Source organism: Heteronotia binoei, chromosome 5 (assembly GCF_032191835.1).
Source record: "Heteronotia binoei isolate CCM8104 ecotype False Entrance Well chromosome 5, APGP_CSIRO_Hbin_v1, whole genome shotgun sequence".
In the NCBI taxonomy this organism is placed as follows: domain Eukaryota; kingdom Metazoa; phylum Chordata; class Lepidosauria; order Squamata; family Gekkonidae; genus Heteronotia; species Heteronotia binoei.
In genome coordinates, this window is record NC_083227.1 from 24,091,984 (window position 1) to 24,114,651 (window position 22,668).

A 22,668-nucleotide genomic window follows, 5' to 3' on the forward strand; every position below is an offset into this window, starting at 1 on the left:
TCCTCCCCCCCCCCTTCCTGAAGATGGGGACAACATTTGCCCATCTCCAGTCTTCTGTCACCTCACCTGTTCTCCAAGAATTCTCAAATATAATGGACAGAGCCTCAGAAATTACATCCACAAGTTCTTTCAGTACCCTTAGATGCAATTCATCTGGCCCTGAGGACTTAAGTTTCATTTAAAGAAACTAGGTGTTTATGTACTATCCCTATGCCAATCCTAGGCTCCAACTCCCTTTCCTTACTATGTGTTCTGTTTTTGCTATGTTGAGTACCGTGAACCAAGGGTTTGTTCTAGTATAGCTTCATGTGTCATGTAGGGCTTTCCCAAAGTAGGATGCTGGGATGGACTGGTCTGATCCAGCAAGCATCTTTTGTTAAATCAAGACTGCCAGATTATCAGCAATAATTTTACAGACTCAGAAGAAAAAGAAGAAATAATGCTTCATTCATACCCACACAGCAATCGATTTATTGGTTGAATTCAACTTCACTTACCACTCCTGTGCCTCAGAAGCAGTAATGATTCAAACAAATATACCTCCATGTGCAGTATAAAACTCGGTAACATGAACAGTGGAAAATATATATATTTGTCATTTTATTGAACTGTCGAAGAAGATATTTCTTTCCAAGAACAAAACACACATCAAAACAAAGCATGGGGTGGGGACAATGTTTAAGAGCAACACAAAGTGACAAGACAGGTTCCTGCAGGACTCAACTGAGATTTTTTTAAAAGGGTCTGTTTGAAGAGCAGTTTATTTAGATATAGCACAGTACATCCAAGAAGCTTCAAAGCTCGGTATGAGCATCAGTGTGAGAGGCGAGTTCCCTGTTTTTGTCCATTTTGCAGTTACTGGCTTTGTTCCCCTGATTTTAAACACTGTTTTTAGAGAACGTACGTTCTTTGGGAGCTTTCTAAAGGTTTCCCACGTGAGACGGAGTGACAAAGCTTTCCCATCCACCACAAATTGTCATCCACTACTATGTATAACTCCAAGGGACAGACAGATTCAGGTGGGTAACCGTGTTGGTTTGACTCGGGTAGAATTCTAGCAGGAGCTCCTTTGCATATTAGGCCACACACCCCTGATGTAGCCAATCCTCCAAGAGCTTACAAAAAAGAGCCTTGTAAACTCTTGGAGGATTGGCTACATCAAGGGGTGTGGCCTAATATGCAAAGGAGCTCCTGCTAGAATTCCACCCCTGGTCTGACTTATGCACAATGCTGAATACGACAGATGACCCTCTATCCATGCATTGCCTTCTCTGACTGGCAAATGCTATCCAGGTCTAAGGCACAGAAAGATTAGGGGGAGACTCCAGTGGTGCGTGTGGATGGCTCCATATTCAACCTCTGGAGTCTTCCCTTAATCTTTCTCTGCCTTAGACCCTGGATAGCAGGGCTTTTTTGGTAGCAGGAACTCATTTGCATATTAAGCCCCACCCCCTGATGTAACCAATCCTCCAAAAGCTTACAGGGCTCTTCTTACAGGGCCTACTGTAAGCTCCAGGAGGATTGGCTACATCAGGGGGGGGGTGTGGCCCAATATGGAAAGGAGTTCCTGCTATAAAAAAAGCTCTACTGGATAGCATTTGCCAGTCAGAGAAAGCAATACTTGGCTAGAGGGCCAATTGTCCCATTCAATATTATGTACATAAATGCTGTTGAGTCACAAGTGATTTATGGAGACCCCAGCAAGGGGCTTTCTCGGCAAATGAGGCGGTTTGCCATGGGCTTGCTCTGCAAGATCCTCCATCCAAATAACGATCCTCTTTAGCTTCCAAGACTTGTCAAAATTGGGCTACACTCTGCCACATTCCCTCCCCCTGTTCAGTACGAGACTGCTCCATGAGTGAACGTTACAGGGAGAAGAGGGGGAAACTGTTCTTCAAATTGGCTTCCCTCCTTAGGTTCTAGCCAAACGCTTCCCCAACTGTCGAAGCTTTTAGATTCCTGTTAACCATTTTTTAATAAATTGGCTAACTGCTGTTCAAGGACCTTGCTTACAGACTCAAGGTCTAGTAAAAGGAAAGGTTCTGGAGTGAGTGAGGAAATAAGGAGAGGAGACTCTGGCTGTGATCCATCTAATAGACATTTGTTTCTTTTCCCCACTGTGTATCTTTGGCCTGCTGAGACACTAAAAGTAACAAAAGTTCTCCAGTAATGTCAGTGTCTCTATTCTTTCTTCTCACAGGAATGGGTCCTCTGATGTCTAATAAGGTTTGATCTCTGGCAGAAGCCTTGCCCACAGTCTGTGCATCTATGCGGCTTCTCCCCTGTGTGGATTCTCTGGTGTACAATCAGGTGTGCCCTCTGACTGAAGCCCTGGCCGCACTCGGAGCATTTGTGTGGCTTCTCCCCTGTGTGGATTCTCTGGTGGACCACAAGGTGTGTTCTCTGACTGAAGCTCTGGCCACAGTCTGTGCATTTATAGGGCTTCTCACCTGTGTGGATTCGCTGGTGTCGGATAAGGTTGGATCGCTGACTGAAACTTTGCCCACAGTTGGTGCATTTATGGGGCTTCTCTCCTGTATGGATTCTTTGATGGATGACCAGGTGTGCTTCCCATGCAAAGCTCTGGCCACAGTCTGAACATTTAAATGGCTTCTCTCTCATGTGGACTTTCTGGTGAGCAATGAGGTTTTTCCTCCGATTAAATTTCTTCCCACAGGTGGAACATGTATGAGGTTCCTCACCACCATGGATTTTCTGATGTCTGATGAAGTTTGATTGCCAGTTAAAGATTTTCCCACACTTTAGACACTCATATGGGTTTTCTCCTAGACCAATTCTCTCGCATCTATTATGAATCGATTGCTGATGGATTCCTTCCCCATAATCTGAATTTGTACAAGATATCTTCTCTTCTGTATGTACCTTCTGGTGTTTAATAAGGTGTGGACTCTGACGAAAGCTCTTCCCACAGGCGGAACATTTGAAAGGTTTCTCCCCTGTGTGGATTCTCTGATGGCTAATGAGGTTAGTTCTTTGATTGAACCTTTTCCCACAATCTAAGCATTTGTGCGGCTTCTCCCTAGTGTGGATGCTCTGATGTCTAAGAAGGTTTCCCCTTCTCGAAAATATTTTACTGCATCTGAAACATTTGTATGGATTTTCTCCTGGGAGCATTCCTTCACATCTAATATGATTTGGCCTCTGATTATATAGATGCTCCTCTGTATGAATCCTCTGGTGTTTAAGGAGGTTGGATTTCTGACCAAAGCTCTTGCCGCAGTCACAGCACGTATACGGCTTTTCTCCTGTGTGGATTCTATGGTGTCTGACAAGGTTGGATCTCTGGCTAAAGTTCTGCCCACATTCGGTGCATTTATGTGGCTTCTCTCCTGTGTGCAGTCTCTCGTGTATGATAAGATGTGCCCTCCATCTGAAGCTTTTTGCACAGGCTAGACATTTATAAGGTTTCTCTCCTGTGTGGATTCTCTGATGAGCATTAAGGTTTGTCCTCTGATTGAACCTTTTCCCGCATTCTGAGCATTTATGAGGTTTATCTTTTGTGTGGATGCTCTGGTGTCGAAGCAGGTTGCCTCTCCGGGAAAAGATTTTCCCACACTTAAAACATGTGCACGGGTTTTCTCCTGTGTGGATTCTCTCCAGTTTACCGCAGTTTGACTTTTGGTTGAACTTCTTCCCACAAGCTGACCGTCTGTATGACTTGTCACCCGAATGGACGCTCTGATGTTTGATAAGGTTTGATTTCTGCGTGAAGCTCTTCCCACACTCCAAGCATTTGTATGGCTTCTCTCCGGTGTGGATCCTCTGGTGCCTGATGAGATTGGAGATCTGGCTAAAGCTTTGCCCACAGTCTACACAGCGGTGTGGTTTCTCCCCTGTGTGGATTCTCCGATGGATGATCAAGTTTGCACTCCGGCTAAAGCTCTTGCCACAGTCTGTACATGGATACGGCTTTTCCCCAGTATGGAAACTCTGGTGTCTGATAAAGCTAGTTTCCCAGTTAAAGCTTTTCCCACATTTAAAACAATGGTACTTCTTTTCACCCGTGTGGGTTCTCTGGTGCCTATTTAAGTTTGATTTTTGGGTAAAAGCTTTCCCACACATATTGCACACATGCCTTCTTTTCCCTACACATATTCTTTGCTGGAATGCAGCTTCACCCGAATTGCCACTCTGGCAAAGGATGGGCTTGTTTTTCCTCTTGTCCATTTGGCTCCCTTCATCCCACCTGGGTCCCTCCAGATTCTCAGAGTTCTCTGCCATGTCTCGGAGCTCAATTCTTTCCAATGGAACCTCAAACGATGCTCTTTCAGTCTCACTATCCCAATCATCACCTGCTGGAACAAAGAGAGAGGAAACCTTATACATTTTTGTTAAGGATACGTGAAACATGAACATAAGAAAAGTGGCATATTTGCTGCTCTGGAGAAGCTATAACAGAAGAGCCCTGTTGGATCAGGTTAGTGGTCCATCTAGTCCAGCATCCCGTCTCAAAGAGGGGCCAACTAGATACCAAGAGAGTGAAATAAATAGGGCATAGAGGATCTGCATCTAAAGAGGGCAATGCTTTTATTTGATTAGCACTTTTTGGTTAGATTGTTTTAATGCTGATGTTTGTAATTATGTTATATGTATCAGATCATAATGGCCTTAGATAATAAACTTTATCATATAGGATTTATCAACTGTCTCACTGTTCCTCTAAAGAACTCAGAACAGCTTTTTCACAATTTCACAATGAAATTGCTGAGCAGTCGGGTTAGAACAGATAAAAGGAAGTGCTTCTTCACCCAAAGGGTGATTAACATGTGGAATTCACTGCCACGGGAAGTGGCAGCGGCTACAAGCATAGCCAGCTTCAAGAGGGGACAGGATAAACATATGGAGCAGAGGTCCATCACTGGCTGTTAGCCACAGCGTATTGTTGGAACTCTCTGTCTGGAGCAGTGATGTTCTGTATTCTTGGTGCTTTGTGGGGGGGGAGGCAAAGTGGAAGGGCGGCTAGCCCCACTTGTGAACCTCCTGATGGCACTTGGGTTTGGTTTTTTTTGCCACTGTGTGACACAGAGTGTTGGACTGGATGGGCCATTGGCCTGATCCAACATGGCTTATCTTACATTTTTAACCACCCTACAAGATAGACTAGGGAGGGAAGGGGGGAGGCAGGGAGATGGAAACAAAATCCCATTCAGTCCTGACCTCAAGCCAATCACTCTCAACCTCGCCCGCCACACTGGATTGTTGTGAGGGAGACAGACAGTGGAACAGGCTGCTTTGGGAGGTGGTGGGCTCGCCTTCTTTGGAGGTTTTTAAATAGAGGCTAGATGGCAGTCTGAGAGCACAACTGATTGTGTGAACTTAAACAATCAAGTGCATCTCCAACTAAAAAGGGTCCAGGCAAATAGGTGTGAAAAACCTTAGCTTGAGACCCTGGAGAGCCGCTGCCAATCTAAGTAGACAATATTGACTTTGATGGACCGAGGGTCCGATTCAGTATAAGGCAGCTTCATATGTTCATATAAAAACACAGATGGACGGAGTACAAAAAGCAAGTACCTACTGTGTGTATAAAGCCTCAACACAAAAAAATACAAACAGAATCAATATCAGAAATATTTCTTATATATACTTGTGCACTGAAAGGAACATCCAGCATTTACAGATAAAGGAACGTTGAATCCATGTAAATCCAGCAGGCAAACCTGTTATTCATTGACCCAAGTCAAAAATTCCTTAACAGAACATATCTGATTGTTAAGGAATTTTTGACTGAGTCAAGGGATAAAAGATTTAGCCAGATTTACATTTAAATGTTGGATGTTCCTTTCAGTGCACAATAATGTATTGGGAATATTTATGAGTTGACTTCATGTAATTCTATTTGTATTTTTTGTGTATTGAGGCTTTGCACACATTTGTGTGAACTTAGGCAGATCATGAGAGAGAGGGCAGGAAGGGCTGCATCAGTACTTAGTTCTTGTGGCGCTTTCTTGCATCCTCAGGGAAATGCTGTTCACTACTTTGGGGTCAGACAGCAATTTTTCTCCAGGCCAGTTTGGCCAGGGGTCCTGAAGGGGTTTTTTGCTGTCTTCTGAGCATGGAGTAGGGGTCACTTTGTGTGTGTGGGAGGAGGTATTTCTGAACTTCCTGCATTATGCAGGGGATTGGACTAAGTTTAAAACAATTTATTAATAGCATATGGTAGCAATGTCAAATTATATCGTTACAATCCCTAACCCATATGATATTTTTCTAATGCCCCCTCCCTCCTTTACTAGACTTCCGCCGATGTTATATACTTAAGCTCACTTATAAAGGTACCCTTAACCCATCAAAGTTCAATTTTCCATTTTTCTTAAATTCGTTGTTAAAAAATTGCCCAATGTCCTTTCAAATTCCACTCTTTTTCTATATATCCTCCACATTTCTTCCATTCCCTCTTAAACACTTCCAAATCATAGTCTCTTAAAATTCTTGTTAGTTTATCCATCTCACAATCCAGTCCCATTTCTCTGGTATTTTTTCTTGTTTCCATAATTGCGCATATAATGTCCTAGCAGCTGAGAGCAAGTACCAAATTAAAGTTCTATCTTCTTTTGGAAATTTTTCCATTTGTAGACCCAATAAAACAGTCTCTGCTACTTTCTTAAAATCATATCCCAAAATTTGCGATATTTCTTGTTGTATCATCTGCCAAAACTTTTTCGCTTTTCCACAAGTCCACCACATAGGCTAGGTTAGGCTAAATGCAGGGTTATGAAGGATTATCTGTTTTAGATATATTTAAATGGTTTTAATGGTTTTATGAATGTTTATCTGTTTTAGATGAATTTAAATGGTTTGAATGGTTTAAATGGTTTTAGATGTATTTAAATGGTATGAATATGTGTGTTTGATGTGTTGGTATGTTTTGTGGAAGAGCATCTCATTTCGTTGCTCTCTTTTTGTTGAGAACAATGACAATAAATCTATCTATCTATCTATCTATCTATCTATCTATCTATCTATCTATCTATCTATCTATCTATCTAGTAAAAAGAACCTTCATGTTTCTTACATTTCCAACATCTTTTTACTCATCTTTGCCAGTTTTTTCAGAGTCATATACCACCTATACATCATCTTGAAACAGTTCTCTTTAATACTCTGACATGTTGATATTTTCATCGAGTTCTTCCAAAGATATTCCCATGTATCCATTTGTATTTCCTTGTTTACATTAATTGCCCATTTAATCACTTGAGATTTTACTACTTCTTCTTCTGTAGACCATTTCAACAATAATTTATATACCGTATTTTTTGCACCATAAGACTCACTTTCCCCCCCCAAAAAAGTGGAGGGAAAAGTGTGTGCGTCTTAAGGAGCGAATACTGCAAAAAATTCACACAAATGCCTCTAAATTCACACAAACAGCTCTAAAAACTAGGTGCGTCTTATGCTCAGGTGCGTCTTATGGAGCGAAAAATACGGTATTTTCTATATTAATTTTTCATTATCTCCAAGCAGAACCCTTTCCAATTCCGTTTGCTCATGTCTAATTCCAACAGATTTAATATCATTTTCCATCAAGCTTTTTATTTGTTGCATTTGAAACCAGTCATACTTGTTGTTTAACTCTTCTGCAGATTTTAATTCAACTTTATCACCTTGAATCTTTAGCAGTTGGTTATATGACATCCTTCTCTCTTCATCAGATTCAGCTGTTATTTTTATTACTTCTGCTGGCACTATCCAAAGCTATCCAGGGGACTGGACTAGGTGACCCTGATGGTCCCTTCCAATTCTATGATTCTATGAATGGGAGATGAAACATGTATAATGCCCTGAGGGAAAGTGGATTTAAAAAAATGCAACAGAAGCAAAATACCTGGTGCTATAGCCAGCTGACTTCCATGTCTTTCAAAACAGAAGTCTGATTTATCAGTGGCTACTGCCTAGGACAGCTTAAATGGAACCTCTGTTTTCAGGTGTGAAAGGTTGCTGCCTTCCTTGTGACATTTGAGTGGATCTGGACTTTTGTTTTTGGATGTATTCCCTAGTGGACCAACAGACCTACAAGCAATTTTTCTACTAATGTTATTGACAAGCCTGTGGCACCCTTGGAATTCTGAGCAGGGCTAGTGAATGCCTCCCCAAAATGGCTGCCGCAGGAACTGGAGCCAGACCCAAAATGGCTAACACAAGAGACAAAACTAAATGGAATACCTGCTCTCCTCACACCCCCTTAGAGGAAGGAAAGCCTGAAGGAATAATGGAACCACATACAGACTAGACTGAGGAAAGACCAGGGGCTTAGGAGTCCTTCTGATCTTCTAGTGGAAAACCCTTTCATTTGAATGAGGGCAGCGAATAACAAGCCTCACCTCACAGTGGCCATGCCCACTTTTTAAAAAGCTCAGTCAGCACCAGGAAAAGTACTGATGGACTCCTTGTTGGAGAACCTTGTCACAGGACATCCAAATTTGAATTCCAAAACATGTGAGACACAGTCAATTCTCACCTAGCAAGCCAGCACCTTCTGAGCCCTCCTGTTTGATTTCTTGGGAGGGATGCCTGTCCACCATGCCCGATGGAACCTCATCTTCTCTTGAGAAACTCATGGCCTCCTCCTCAAATTCTTCCAGAACCTGCAAGGCAAGAAATGAGAAGCATGGAAGGTAAACAGTGTCAAGGCCTGTCCCTTGGACCTCTTAGACAATGTCCGCGAGCAGGACGGCCTCACTCCATAAGTCTCCTGCAGCCAAAACCCACCAAACATGAACTCCAGGGGGGGAAGTGTCTAGTCCTCTTTGAGGCAAAAGATGGCTAATAAGCTCAAACCCGGCTGGGATTCTGTGGGAGAGATCTACACCACACCAAGCTCATTAACTGTTGAAACTTGTTCATTCCCTGACTGAGGGGTCAACATGCCCAAATAGGGGCCAAGTTGGGTTGTTGCTGTGAGAGAGCAGAGGTGGGGAGAATCATGTTCTAAGCCACTTTGAGCGTCAACTGGGTGAAAAAGAGGGATATGAATAAATAAATGCAATTTACTTTGCTCAGATTTTTCTCAATATTTTGAGAAATCTCGAATTTTCTTCAAATTCCTTAGAGCTTCGGGTTAGGTAATGAGACCCTGGGAACAACCAAGCCCTGCTCAGGCTATCTGAAGTTGTTTTGTGGGGCTGAGCTGAAATGTGTTGGTGGTCTTTCACAAAGGGTTGCCAAGTCCAATTAAAGAAGAAGAAGATGATATTGGATTTATATCCCACCCTCCACTCCGAATCTCAAAGTCTCAGAGTGGCTCACAATCTCCTATACCTTCCTCCCCCACAACAGACACCCTGTGAGGTGGGTGGGGCTGGAGAGGGCTCTCACAGCAGCTGCCTTTTCAAGGACATCCTCCGTCAGAGCTATGGCTGACCCAAGGCCATGACAGCAGGTGCAAGTGGAGGAGTGGGGAATCAAACCCGGTTCTCCCAGATAAGAGTCCGCACACTTAACCACTACACCAAACTGGCTCTCTGGGGACTTTGGGGGTGGAGCCAGGAGACTTTGTGGTGGAGTCAGGTGACATTGGGGTGGAGCCAAGATCAAGGCTGTGACAAGGACCACTGAACTCCAAAGGGAGTTCTGGCCATCACATTTAAAGGGACGGCACACCTTTTCAATGCCTTCCTTCCATACGAAATAATGAAAGATTGGGGCACCTTCTTTTGGGGCTCATAGAATTGGATCCCCTCATCCAATCTTTTTGAAACTTGGGGGGTATTTTGGGGAGAGACACTGGATGCTATACTGAAAATCTGGTACATCTACCTCAAACAACAGCCCGCCCCAGAGCCCCAAATACCCGCGGATAAATTCTCCATTATTTTCTATGGGAATAAATCTCCATAGGGAATAATAGAGTTCCCAGCAGACATTTCCCTCCCCTCCTCCCGCTTTCTGACAACCCTGAAGCAGGGGGAGGGCCTCCAAACTGGGGGATACCCTGCCCCCACCTGGGGATTGGCAACCCTACTTTCACGGCACCCCCACTTTGGGCAGCCCCTGTAAAACAGGCAGAAATATTCATTCAAAGTGTGAGCCAACAGGATCTCTGCCAACAGGATCCCTGACTGGATGGGATCACCTAAAAAGAATACCATTTAAGAAGACAAAGAAATAATTGTTGCTGAAGTGGCAGTTCAGTGGCACAACCAGCACCAACGAACCATGAATTGAAGAAGAGTAATTCCAGATTTATACCCCGCCCTTCTCTCTGAATCAGAGACTCAAAGCGGCTTACAATCTCCTATATCTTCTCCCCCCGCAACAGACACCATGTGAGGTGGGTGGGGCTGAGAGGGCTCCCACAGCAGCTACACTTTCAAGGACAACTCCTGCGATAGCTATGGCTAACCAAAGGCCATTCCAGCAGGTGCAAGTGGAGGAGTGGGGAATCAAACCCGGTTCTCTCAGATAAGAGACCGCACACTTAACCACTACACCAAACTGGCTCTCATGGGGAACATAAGCAACTTTTTGTACAACTTTTCTACCTCCTGCCTTTTTATCTTACCTGTCTTCTGAGAAGCTCAGGTACAGTATAAATGATCATTCCCTTTTCTGTGCCCCCCCTCACACACACAAAACAACAAAGGCAGAAAGAAACATAACCCAAATTGAATTGAATTAAGAACTTAAAGGTTAAGAAGATCTGAATGTATAGGCCCAATAATTCTAGATTCAGGTGGGCTGTGTTGGTTTGAGGCAATAGACCTGAAGTTTGAGTCCACTGGCACCTTTAAGACCAAAAAAGTTTAATTCTGGTTATAAGCTTTCATGTGCATGCACGCTTCAAAGAATTCTGGATATAAGCTTTTGTGTGCATGCACACTTCTTCAAATATGCATGCACACAGAAGCTTATACCCAGAATTAAACTTTGTTGGTCAAAGAGGCCACTGGGCTCAAACTTTGACAAATAATTCTGTTAGTCAAATTAAAAAAACATAAATAATGATAGCTATACAAAAATATACACGTATTTTTCACAAAAGTAGATTGAAAAACAGATATTTGTCCTGCCGATAGCCTCAGTTAAGAATCAAATTATATAGTAACAAACAAATAACCATTATTGAGTCTGACCATATTTGTTTGTATATTACTCTTACAACAACCCTGGCAGACTGTGTGTGTGACACAGTGTTGGATGGGCCACTGGCCTGATCCAACATGGCTTCTCTTACGTTCTTATGATTCAAGGTCACATCAGCAGGTGCACGTGGAGGAATGGGGGATCAAATCCAGTTCTCCCAGATAAGAGTCCGCACACTTAACCACTACACCAAACTGGCTCTTCCCTTAGCTCTCTCCAAGTGGCCAAAAACACCAGGCACCATCAGAAGTCCATCAGTGGGGCCACGACACGAGAAGCCCTTCCACTGTGCTCCCCCCTCCCCCAAGCACCAAATTTTTAAGCCTCCGGCTCACACATTTTTGTCTTAGCTCAGGAGAAACGGCCCCACAGCAAACTAATTTATGCAGTAGCTCACAAAATTGAATTTTTGCTCACAAGACCCCACACCTTACAGGGAGTACTGCCCTTAGCCCTAGTTCTCCTAGACCAGAAAGTTACAGAATCTTCAGCCTTTCTCCAAAGGAACATAAGAGAAGCCATGTTGGATCAGGCCAATGGCCCATCCAGTCCAACACTCTGAGTCACACAGTGGCCAATATATGTATGTGTGTGAGTGTATACACACATACACACATATATATACACACACTGTGGCATAAGATGCTCCAAAGGAAAGGTGCTCCAACCCCATCATAAACTTGCCTGCCCTCTTCTGTACTCCGTTGGATGTGAGACACGCAAAAAGCACTCACCTCCTGCTTCCATTGCTCAGCTTCCTGCTGCCTCAGCAGGAAGTCCTCCGCCAGGGCCACCGCTTGGGCACAGGTCTCTGGGCTGCCTTCCCCCACCCAGCTCTGGATCTCCTCCGGCAAAACGGCCAGGAACTGCTCCAAGAGGATCAGGTCTACGATTTGCTCCTTGGTGTGCATCTCGGGCTTCAGCCACCTCAAGCAGAGCTCCTGTAGCTGAAGGCCAACCTCCCGAGGCCCCCAGGCCTCCTGGTAGCCGAACCAGCGGAAGCGTTGGCGCCACATCTCGGTGCTGAGGGCCTGTTCCCCTGGGGCCTCACCCTTCATGTCCCTGTGATCTGCTTTCCCTCCAGTCACATCAGTCTTCAGGGATCCTTCCCTCGAGTCTGAAAGAAGTCCGCTTGCTGCCTCCGACGTGGACCCGTGGTAGACACCAGTGGATGTTTCTGGGGGAACCGGGAAAGCAGCCCCCGAGAGCTGTGGGTGGCTCCATCCTGAACAAGGAGACTGGACTGTCTTCAGAAATTCCTGCCACTGGCCTTCCCAGCACTGCGGTAACAGCCGGTCGTCTGTCTCCCGTTCAGCCTGCTTTGCTGTTGCCCAGCTCAGACACTCTCCGACAGTTCCGGCTGAGGAAACATGAGAACTTTTCCTGGATCTTCTCAAACCCTCAGACGGCAAGGAGCCGACGGGATCTGGATCTTCCATTTTCACTCCCTTCTCAAGGCCCGCCCAGGTCACCTCTCCTTGCTCAGTGGCCATTTCTTGCTTCTCTCAGTTCAAGCGTCTTCCTTTCTGCATAGGAGGCAAAAAGTCTGTCTGCTAAAGCCCGGGTTATGCTTAGGGGTTGATCAGACAACTTTCCAAAGTTGTTGTAGTCTCTTGACAAACCAAAAGCTCCCCAAATGCTGGTAGTGTATGGACCCCTGAAGAGCAAAGACACAAACTAAATGGAAAAGTCCTTGTACCAAAACTCACAGTTTCCAATGCAGTTAATTACTCCCTGTCCAGTATTATCGGAGAGCAGGACCTGCTAGGTGGGCACAAGAGCTCAGATACTCTTCCCACCCTCAGCTCCTGCTCCATATACTCAAACCCAGGGGTGGAATTCTAGCAGGAGCTCCTTTGCATATTAGGCCACACACCCCTGATGCAGCCAGTTCTCCAACAGCTTGCAAGATTCTTTTTTGTAAGCTCTTTGAGGATTGGCTACATCAGGGGGTGGGGCCTAATATGCAAAGGAGCTCCTGCTAGAATTCTACCCCTGCTCAAACCTGGGATTTAGTGATCAATGATAGGAGAAGGTTCTGGAGATAGGGTTGTCAGGTCCAGTTCAAGAAATATCTGGGGACTTTGGGGGTGGAGCTATGAGACAAAGTCTCAACACACACTCCCCACCACTATAATATGAAGATAATACTAATGGCCTGCCTTACAGTGAGATTATAAAGATCACAAGAAAATACTGCATTTTAAGTGCTTCAAAAGCATTCTAGAAGTGCCAGATTTTTATTATTATGTTCCCTAAGTGGCAGTCTTGTCACAAATGAAATTTCTTTTTCTATACAAGAGTCACTTTCCTGAAGACATTTTCGGGGACTTGTGGCAGGTTTCTTTTTGAAGCTGGTCTCCCTCCCACCACCAAACTCCAATCTCTTCCCAGTGCCAAATCTCATTCTCAAAGTGCTGACAGCCCCCTTTTCCAACCATACAGTCATACACATATGTACACATACCTTATCAACCCAGTCTTAGGGCATAGCTGGGCACAAAGTATTGCCAAGGGCCTCAGAGGGTTTGCTATGGATCACAAGAACATAAGAAGAGCCCCGCTGGATCAGACCAACTAGTCCAGCATCCTGTCTCACAGTGCTAGGGTTGCCAATCCCCAGGTAGGAGCAGGGGATCTCTTGATTTGGAGGCCCTCCCCCAGATTCAGGGTCATCAGAAAGTGGGGGGGATGTCTGCTGGGCACGCATTATACTCTATGGAGACTGATTCCCATAGAGTATAATGGACAATTCCCATAGGATATAATGGGTAACTGGGACTCTGGGTGGAGCTGTTTCTTGATATAGAGACATAAAATTTTCAGCATAGTATGCCAGTGCCTCTCCTCAAAACACCATCCTGACATCCTTTGCTGAGAAATTCAAACAGACTGGACTACAGGGTTCAATACTATGAACCCCAAAAGAAGGTGCCCCTATCCATCATTTCCAATGGAGGGAAGTGTGTGGTCCCTTTAAATGTGATTGTCAGAACTCCCTTCAGAGTTCAAGCATGCTCCACTCCCAAAGTTCCTAAATATTTATTGAGTCATACCTAGGATTGCCAGGTCCAATTCAAGAAATATCTGGGGACTTTCGGGGTGGAGCCAGGAGCAAGGTTGTGACAAGCACAACTGAACTCCAAAGGGAGATCTGGCCTTCTGTTCTATATGGATTGCTGGAATGTCCTGGGGATCCATCTGATCCGGCACCCCGTAACGATGATGATGATGATGATGATGATGATGATGATGATGATGATGATGATGATGATGATGATGATGATATTGGATTTATACCCCACCCGACACTCTGAATCTCAGAGTTTCAGAGCAGCTTACAGTCTTTTTTACCTTCTCCCCCCACAACAGACACCCTGCAATGTAGCTGGGGCTGAGAGCTCTCCCAGAAGCTGACCTTTTCAAGGACAACTTCTGCAATAGCTATGGCTGACCCAAGGCCACTCCAGCAGCTGCAAGTGAAGGAGTGGGGTCTCCCAGATAAGAGTCCACGCACTTAACCACTACACCAAACTGGCTCTATCAGGAGCCAGACAGATACATCCAGGAAACCTGTTAGCAAAGCACTCACCTTATTATTCTCCATGCAACAGGTACCCAGCTTCTGAACATGGATGGTCTATTGACTGGCTGCTGCTAACGACATTCAGTGGTTGTATCTAATTCTTTTTCAAGGCCCTCTCATCAGCAGTCTCCCAGCCAGCCATGTCTACAGGTAGAGTGCCTCTGTACACACAGGTTCCATCTTTGGATTGCATATCTTGCCTTTTTGCCTTCTTACCTGCCACAAAAATAGCCTTTGATAGCTTTAAAAGTGGCTTAGCCGAATTTATTAAAGATATATGTATCTTCCTTCCCTGCCCAGCAACTGGCATTCAGAGATATACTACCTCTGATCATGGAAGTTCCATTTACCCATCATAGCTAATAGCTATTGCCAGGGCTTTTTTTTAACAGGAATGCACAGGAATGCAGTTCCAGCTGGCTTGGTGTCAGGGGGTGTGGCCTAATATGCAAATATCCCTGGTAGGCTTTTTCTACAAACAAAGCCCTGTGTGAAACAGCAATGACATGGGGGTGTGGCCTAATATGCAAATGAGTACCTGTTGGGCTTTTTCTACAAACAAAGCCCTGGCTATTGCCAAACTAATGATGCATTCCTATGCTGAGTTACACCACTCAGAGTTCATTATGGGCTTAGATGGAAGTAACTGCACGCAGGACCGCAGGATTATTTCCCTGAATTAGTCCCTTTTACAATCAGCAGTTTTTGGTATACAAAGGTACATTTACCTGTCATGAGTAACACTAGAGACAGACAGCTCCATCCCAAATTCGCCTAATCCCATTTTAAAAGCGGCCTAACCCCGTCCCCCTGCTACCTCAGGTAACCCGGGGATAAAGCTGCCACTCTGAAACTAAGGCAGGCGCTCCCCATATCTGGCAATAAGGAGACTCGCCAACTAGAAATCCGCAAAAACAGAGCAGCTGAGCTCAGTTCCTGCAACCAGGCACAAAGGGGGGGGGGGTAGTTTTCAACCAAATTGCCATACGGTAAGAAATGATCTGTTCTCCCTCACCCCCCAACACGCCCAAAGGGACAGGGCGTCCCTACCCTCTGTTGCATCTTGTCACCTCGCTAGGGAAGGGTTTCCTCTTTTCCTCCCGCAACCCATTTTTCCTTTGCCTTTCCCCCATCCCGAAGCTCCCCCCTTTTAAACTCACTTTGCTTCCCCCTCCCCAAGTGCTGGCACCATCCCGGCGTCCTCTGCTGAGAAATCCAAAGTGCAGCTTCCCAATTCTAGAGGAGAAAAAGAGGAAGCCGCCACTTCCTCCCCTCAGCGCCTCCCTATTCCCCAAATTCCCACGCCCCTCTAGGAAAAAGCTGAGCTCTCTCGCTTTAACCGTTGCACAGCCGCCCGGGAACGATTCCCCCCTTTCTCTCGTGACATCACTGGCCTCGGAGGATCGTTTCACACATTACGAGGCCTCGAACACGGGTTAGCCAGGAAGCGGGCAGGGAGCTGCACAGACCTTCCTCTTTCTCTGTCCCTGCTAGAGCTCTCCCAAAGGTTTCTGAACTGGATATACCACTGCAGATGGGGAAATCGCATAATGAAATTGTGCTCCATAGCAAAAAAAAAAAAAAAGGATGTAGGATGTCAAGAAGAGTTCTCTAGCTTAGCCTTCTAGTCTGACATGCGAGGTTTCAACATCCAGGGGTAGGGATGCCAGAGTCTAGGTGGGACCTGGAGACATGGGGATCCCCGGGAGAGAGCTCTCACAGAAGTGAGGTGTGACCCAAGGCCATTCCAGCAAGTACCAGTAGAAAAAAGGAATCAAACTCGGTTTTTCCAGATAAGAGTCCGCACACTTAACTATTACACCAAACTGGCTCCAGGGGAGCTTGCCAGCTGGAGATCAGTTGTAAAAGCAGAAGATCTCCAGGCCCACCTGGCGGCTGGCAATTCTAGGGGCATTGCAAGGTGTGCCCTAAGGAAAAGCAGAGCTTTCTGAAGGAGAGGGGAAATTGAAAATTGAAGCCCCTAGGTCAAAACCCAGGTCACCCCTCCCTTTCCAATACAGTGGCAAGAGGGCAATTGTGCAGAGTGAGGAATTTGGGCCCCATGCAGCTTGCAGGTAGTTGAGAAATGGTGGTGCTTGTCAACACAAAATGGCTGCCAGAAGGGTTGGGCCAGTCTCAAAACACTGGGAGACTCCATGACAAGCATCCATCCACAACAGAGGCAGCTGCTTCTGAACTAGAATTGCCAGCTACAGGTTGGGAAATTCCTGGAAATTTGGGGGCAAAAGCTGAAAGGATGGAGTTTGGAGAGGGAGGAACCTCAGATGGGTATAAGGCCAGAGTCCACCCTGCAGTGCAGCCATTTTCTCCAGGGGAACTGATCTGTGTTCTCTGGAGATCAGTCATAATTCGGGAAGGCCATCAGGCCTCACTTGGAGGTTGGCAACCCCTGTTTTTTTAGTGGAGGGGTCTTCTTTTGCCATTACAAAAATATTGTTTAGCACAGGTTTCCAAAGCAAGGGGAGGGTTTGCTCTTGGCAAGGCCTTAGGAAGAGGCATCCAAGCCCAGAGACTTAAGCAAGCACGTGTCTCTGACAAAGCCAAAGGTGCGTCCTGGTTTGCCAACCTCCAGGTGGCACCCAGAGATTCGCCCCAGAATTATAACTGATCTCCAGATCACAGAGATCAGTTTTCCTGGAGGAAATGGCTGCTTTAGAGGGTGGACTCTCCACCCGCCTCTCTGAGAGCCAGTTTGGTGTAGAGGTTAAGTGCACGGACTCTTATCTGGGAGAACCGGGTTTGATTTCCCACTCCTCCACTTGCACCTGCTGGGATGGCCTTGGGTCAGCCATAGCTCTGGCAGAGGTTGTCCTTGAAAGGGCAGCTGCTGTGAGAGCCCTCTCAGCCCCACCCACCTCACAGGGTGTCTGTTGTGGGGGAGAAGATATAGGAGATTGTAAGCTACTCTGAGTCTCTGATTCAGAGAGAAGGGCACGGTATAAAGCTACAGTCTTCTTCTTCTTCTGTATGGTACCCTGCTGAGGTCCTGCCCCTTCCCAATCATTATATTCCCTAGGCTCCACAAATTTCCCAAGCGGGGTTTGGAAACCCCATCTGGTCAGGAGTGACCAAAAGCAGGGTGTTGCTTTTCTATGCCATTGAACATATGAACACATGAAGCTGCCTTATACTGAATCAGACCATGGATCCATCTAAGAGAGTCTTCTCTGCTAAGACTGGGGGAAGATCTTCAGGTTCTCAGGTAGAGGCCTGTCACTTCACCTACTGCATGGCCCTTTAACGGAAGATGCCAGGGATTGAACCAGGGACCTTCTGCATGCCAAGATGAAGATGTTGGATTTCTATCACGCCCTCCACTCCGAATCTCAAAGTCTCAGAGTGGTTCACGATCTCCTTTACCTTCCTCCCCCACAGCAGACACCCTGTGAGGTGGGTGGGGATGAGAGGGCTCTCATAGCAGCTGCCCTTTCAAGGACAACCTCTGCCAGAGCTATGGCTGACCTAAGGCTATTCCAGCAGCTGCAAGTGAAGAAGTGGGGAATCAAACCCGGTTCTCCCAGACAAGAGTCCATACACTTAACCATTACACCAAACTGGCAGAGGGGTCCCATGACTTTTTGGATACAGAACTTTGTCTTTAAGTGAAGATCTGACCTGGTGCTATGCAAACTCTCAGAGAAGAGTTTTATGGTTAGTCCCCCCCCCTTTTGAAATGTAGGATGTCTGCTAAACAGAGGTTGGAGAGAATTATGTTTGGGAACAGAACTGATTAACTCTTCAAAATTCTAGACCTTGAGTCTGACCGTTGATTATTCTAACTCAGCAATGCCTGTCCTGGCAGGCAAAGTTGTAGACATTCTATCCTAACATTTATTGATTTATTTTTTTATTTATAGTCCCCTTTATCACTGGCCCCTTAGACCTGGGGTCTTGTGACAATCCCTATCCCTTTTCAGAAAACAAAAAAAATTGTGCAAAGCAACTTGATAATAAACATTCTATATGTTCTATTCAATTTACAATTAGAATATTGTATACATATTATATAATTCATATATAAAGTATGATGTAATACAGGTGTGTCAAACATACAGTCCGGGGGCCAAATCAGGCCCTCGGACGGCTCCTATCAGGCCCCCGAGCAACAGGCTATCATCTGCTTCCTTCTCTCTCTCTTGCTTCCTTCTGCATCACAGCTTGCTTTGCAAGGCTTACTCAGTTGCACAAGAGTTAAAGAACAAAGTCACTATTGTCTCCATTGGCTAAGGCTCCTCCCTTGGGGAGGAAGAGGGGAGGGGGAGTTTGCTTTGCCAGGCTCTCTCAATTGCACAGCAGAGCTCCTGGGCCAAGCCTCTCTTCCTTCTATTGGCTGAGGCTCCTCCCTCTTCTGGCCCCATAGAGAAAGAAGGAAAGAGCCAGAGCTTCCTTTGCTCAGTTCCTTGGATCCCATAGGAGAGATACAAAGAAAGCACCTTTAAGACCAACTAGTGCTAATGTTTTAAGCATGTTTTATTTATTTTTTTTAAATCTTTAATTGTGTTTGTGTCCTTTATAAAATTTATATCTCTGCTACACCTACTCTTAAATTGGTACACACATGGCCCAGTCCAACATGGCTTGGCCCAACAAGGTCTCATTTATGTCAGATCCAGCCCACATAACAAACGAGTTTGACACCTAATACATCCACAAGATGAGCACAATAATGTTCAGACGCTGTAACCTCTCTGTACTGAAATATAGCTTCCCAGGGATTCCACAGTTTTCTTGAAAAGCCTTAAGAGGATAAAAATATACCATGAATTCTATCACGCACATGGCTTCTATCAGGGCTGCTTCTGGCACTGTCTTCTGGATGACAGGAGTGCTGTCTACGGGGCTTGGCAGCTCGTCTAGGAAGCGCATTCTGGAGTCCTCTTTGCAGGACAGGCATAAACAGCCACGCTATAACAGGCACAAGCAGGAAACTGGCTGGAGCCTGGCTGGAAGCACTGCTGCATAGTCCATACAGGGTACCGTAAATGTCCATATTGGGCTGGCACAGAGGCCAAATGCTTAAAGTCCAGCAAGACCGAATGTCCATAAAGCAGTAGGCATGTGAGTTTTAAGTTACTAATGTCCATTGGAACTGAAAGTCCATCAGAGCTGAAAACTGTAGTCCATAATGGGGGGAGAGGGGGTCCAGGGCTAACAATTAGGCCCCACCCCCTGATACCAAGGCACCCGGAATTGTGTTCCTGCTCAAAGAAAACCCTGCATTTAGGCACATTTAAGTTATTGAGAACAGATGAAGGTAAAAAAAAGGTTAACTTGCTATAGCTCCAAGACCAGATAAGAGAGAGAAGACTGGTCCTAGACAAAATGAAAACGGAGGCTGAGCAAGGGCCAAAGAAGCTTAATATCTAACCAATGGGGGGACAACTGTGAAGTGTAACTGAAGAGAATTCTCTCAATCCTTTCCCTCCCAGATCCTCTTTATTTCATTTATTTATTTAATTGGGTTTGTATCCCACCCTTCCCTTAGGGGCTCAGGGCGGCTAACAACATTTTATTTATCGTCCCCATATTTTATTTATCGCCGGGCCTATGGTTGAGGCTGTGGGCGTCCTATTATTCCATCATTTGGCCTCCCTTGTGGTGACATCATGCTTATTACAGTGCTATCCTATTGTTATTACCATCGTATAAGGTGGGCCTACAACTGGTTATTGATATGCTGTGCCCTGTCCGCCGGTGGTGCGTTTTATTTATTGATGGTTTTTACTGTTCATTTTAAATTGGTGTTTTAACTTTGATACGTAGGTATTTATGGTTATTTTTATATGTTGTGATCCGCCTTGAGCCCATTTATGGGAAAAGGCGGAATTTAAGTTCTCAAGCGGGCGGAGGTTACCAGCATCGAGGCACTGCTGTTGAAGACGCAGCTGCGCTGGGCAGGGCATATTTCTAGGATGGAAAACCACCACCTTCCCAAGATTGCCCTGTATGGCGAACTCTCCACCGGCCATCGAAATAGAGGGGCACCAAAGAAGAGATACAAGGACTCCTTGAAGAAATCCCTTGACACCTGTCGCATCAACCATCACCAGTGGTCTGACCTAGCCTCAGATCGCAAAGCATGGAGGCACACCATCCACCAGGCTGTCTCTTCCTTTGAGAACGCACGCATAGCTGGTCTTGAGGACAAAAGGAGATTGAGGAAGAATCGCACTGCTACAGCACCAACCCCAAATCAGACTTTTCCCTGCAGCCACTGTGGCCGGACCTGCCTGTCCCGCATTGGTCTTGTCAGCCACCAGCGAGCCTGCAGCAGACGTGGACTACTGCACCCTTCTTAAATCTTCGTTCGCGAAGCCAAGCCGAGAGAGAGATCCGCCTTGAGCCCATTTATGGGAAAAGGCGGAATTTAAGCCTATTAAATAAAATAACATTTTAAAACAATTCAGCTTAAAAACAAGAAAATATAATAAAACAACAATATAACAATTTACAAAACTATAACCTGGTGATCCAAGATCCGTTTACCATCGCTGCTATTATTCCATTGGCACTCACATATTGCTGACATGATTACTACTGTTATGTTGGCACTCAGATATTGTTATCATAGTGCTGGTCCTCAGAGCTATGATGTAAATCTTATAATGTAGCAGTTGCCCGCCTCAGGTGTTAAATGCAAGCTGAAATAGTTCAGTCTTGCAGGCCCTCCGGAACCGTACCCAGGACCCGCAGAGCTCTAATCAGATCCTCTTGCATGCAGAGTTACAATATCCAACGGTTTTTAGGCCTGTCTGTAAAATCCAGACCTCAGAGCACTTCAGGAGAGGAATATCATTAGGGTCACATAAAAGAAGTTTTGTTGTTTGACTTCCTGATATGGTAATAGACACTTAGTCTTCTTTTCCTGAACTAGAGTTGCCAATGTCAAGGTGGGCAATTCAACCCTAAGGTAACTGTGACTGAAATTAAATTGGAAAAAAGAGCAGGTGAAGAATATAGCAATAGTCCAATCATTGAAAAATTCATTCATAATGATCCGGTAGATTCCAGTCAAGTCAAGAAAGTGCAGTAATAGTTCCAATTTCATCTATCCCATGCAAAAATAAATGTGACAGGACAGCCGGTGTTCCACTTCCTGTTTCAAAGATTTCCTCAGGCAACAGGATTACAAGAGAATTTCATAACAATCAATGAAGACATGATTACCATACATAAGCTTTTGAAAGACAAACGTCTCAGAAAGTCTCTTCTTACAGGCAAATGCTTAGACGGCTCAAGGTGGAGCCTGGTGATCTTCTGGCATGCTCTAGTCCAGCCCCCCAGCTCAGTGCCAAAAATCTACAGCTAGAGCGTCCCCAAGAGCAAGACTGGTGCATGGGAGTAGGCCAAGTAGGCAGCTGCCTCGGGTGCCACTTGGCCTAGGGCGCCTAATAGGCAGATGGTGAGCTGGAGAGCAGGCCCTTAGAGTTGCACTAAGAATTTGGGGGAGAGGAGACAACGCAGCTGGTGCCGGTGAGATATCTAGTTTATCTTCTTTGATTGTTGGAAAATGCTCTCCCCAGAAGCCAGTGAAGAATTTATTGTAGGTTTGGAGTTGTTATGGTGCTAACTATTAGGAACTGCACCTGGACTAGTATTGTTATTTTGACTTCTTGCCTTCCTCCGCCCCTCGCTTGGTTCTTGGAAATTATCAAATAAAGAAGGACTGTATGCTTTTGGAATAAGGAGTTTCCTTCCTTGTGCAGAAAATAGTCCACAGTCAGGTTGAAGAGCCCTATGTGGGGGGGGTTTCTGAAGGAGCAACCTTCATTACACCTACATCTTCTGAAAGACAAAACGAAACCCGAAAGGAGAAAGGAGATACAGATCCAAGATTTTTATAATGGGCACAATGGATCAGAATCCAAATGTAAAATCTGGCCCTTGGCTTAATCGCATACCTGGTTTGTGTATTAGCCTTTTCCTGCTGACTGCCTTGTGGAGAACATAACAGA

The 22,668-nt window shown here is 45.3% G+C and overlaps 2 protein-coding genes across 6 annotated transcripts in view; one reads left to right on the forward strand and one right to left on the reverse strand.

Annotated features, from left to right (window-relative positions):
- The window catches only part of LOC132571165 (zinc finger protein ZFP2-like), a 475,317-nt gene that overhangs the window by 247,386 nt on the left and 205,263 nt on the right, over positions 1-22,668 (forward strand). The gene's annotated exons all lie outside the window — the stretch shown is intronic.
- LOC132571155 (zinc finger protein 271-like) lies at positions 448-16,002 on the reverse strand. 3 transcript variants are annotated; one of them, XM_060237832.1, is made up of 5 exons: positions 15,853-16,002; positions 14,699-14,908; positions 11,841-12,632; positions 8,483-8,609; positions 448-4,316 (listed from the first exon to the last, which is right to left on the reverse strand). In XM_060237832.1, the coding sequence occupies exons 3-5, from the start codon at positions 12,597-12,599 to the stop codon at positions 2,182-2,184; spliced, it is 3,021 nt and encodes a 1,006-aa protein (XP_060093815.1). In that variant the 5' UTR covers positions 12,600-12,632; positions 14,699-14,908; positions 15,853-16,002; the 3' UTR covers positions 448-2,181. The 3 variants fall into 3 exon arrangements, with proteins under 3 accessions (XP_060093815.1, XP_060093816.1, XP_060093814.1); XM_060237833.1 differs by having other exon boundaries at positions 448-4,313; positions 11,841-12,763; XM_060237831.1 differs by having other exon boundaries at positions 11,841-12,763.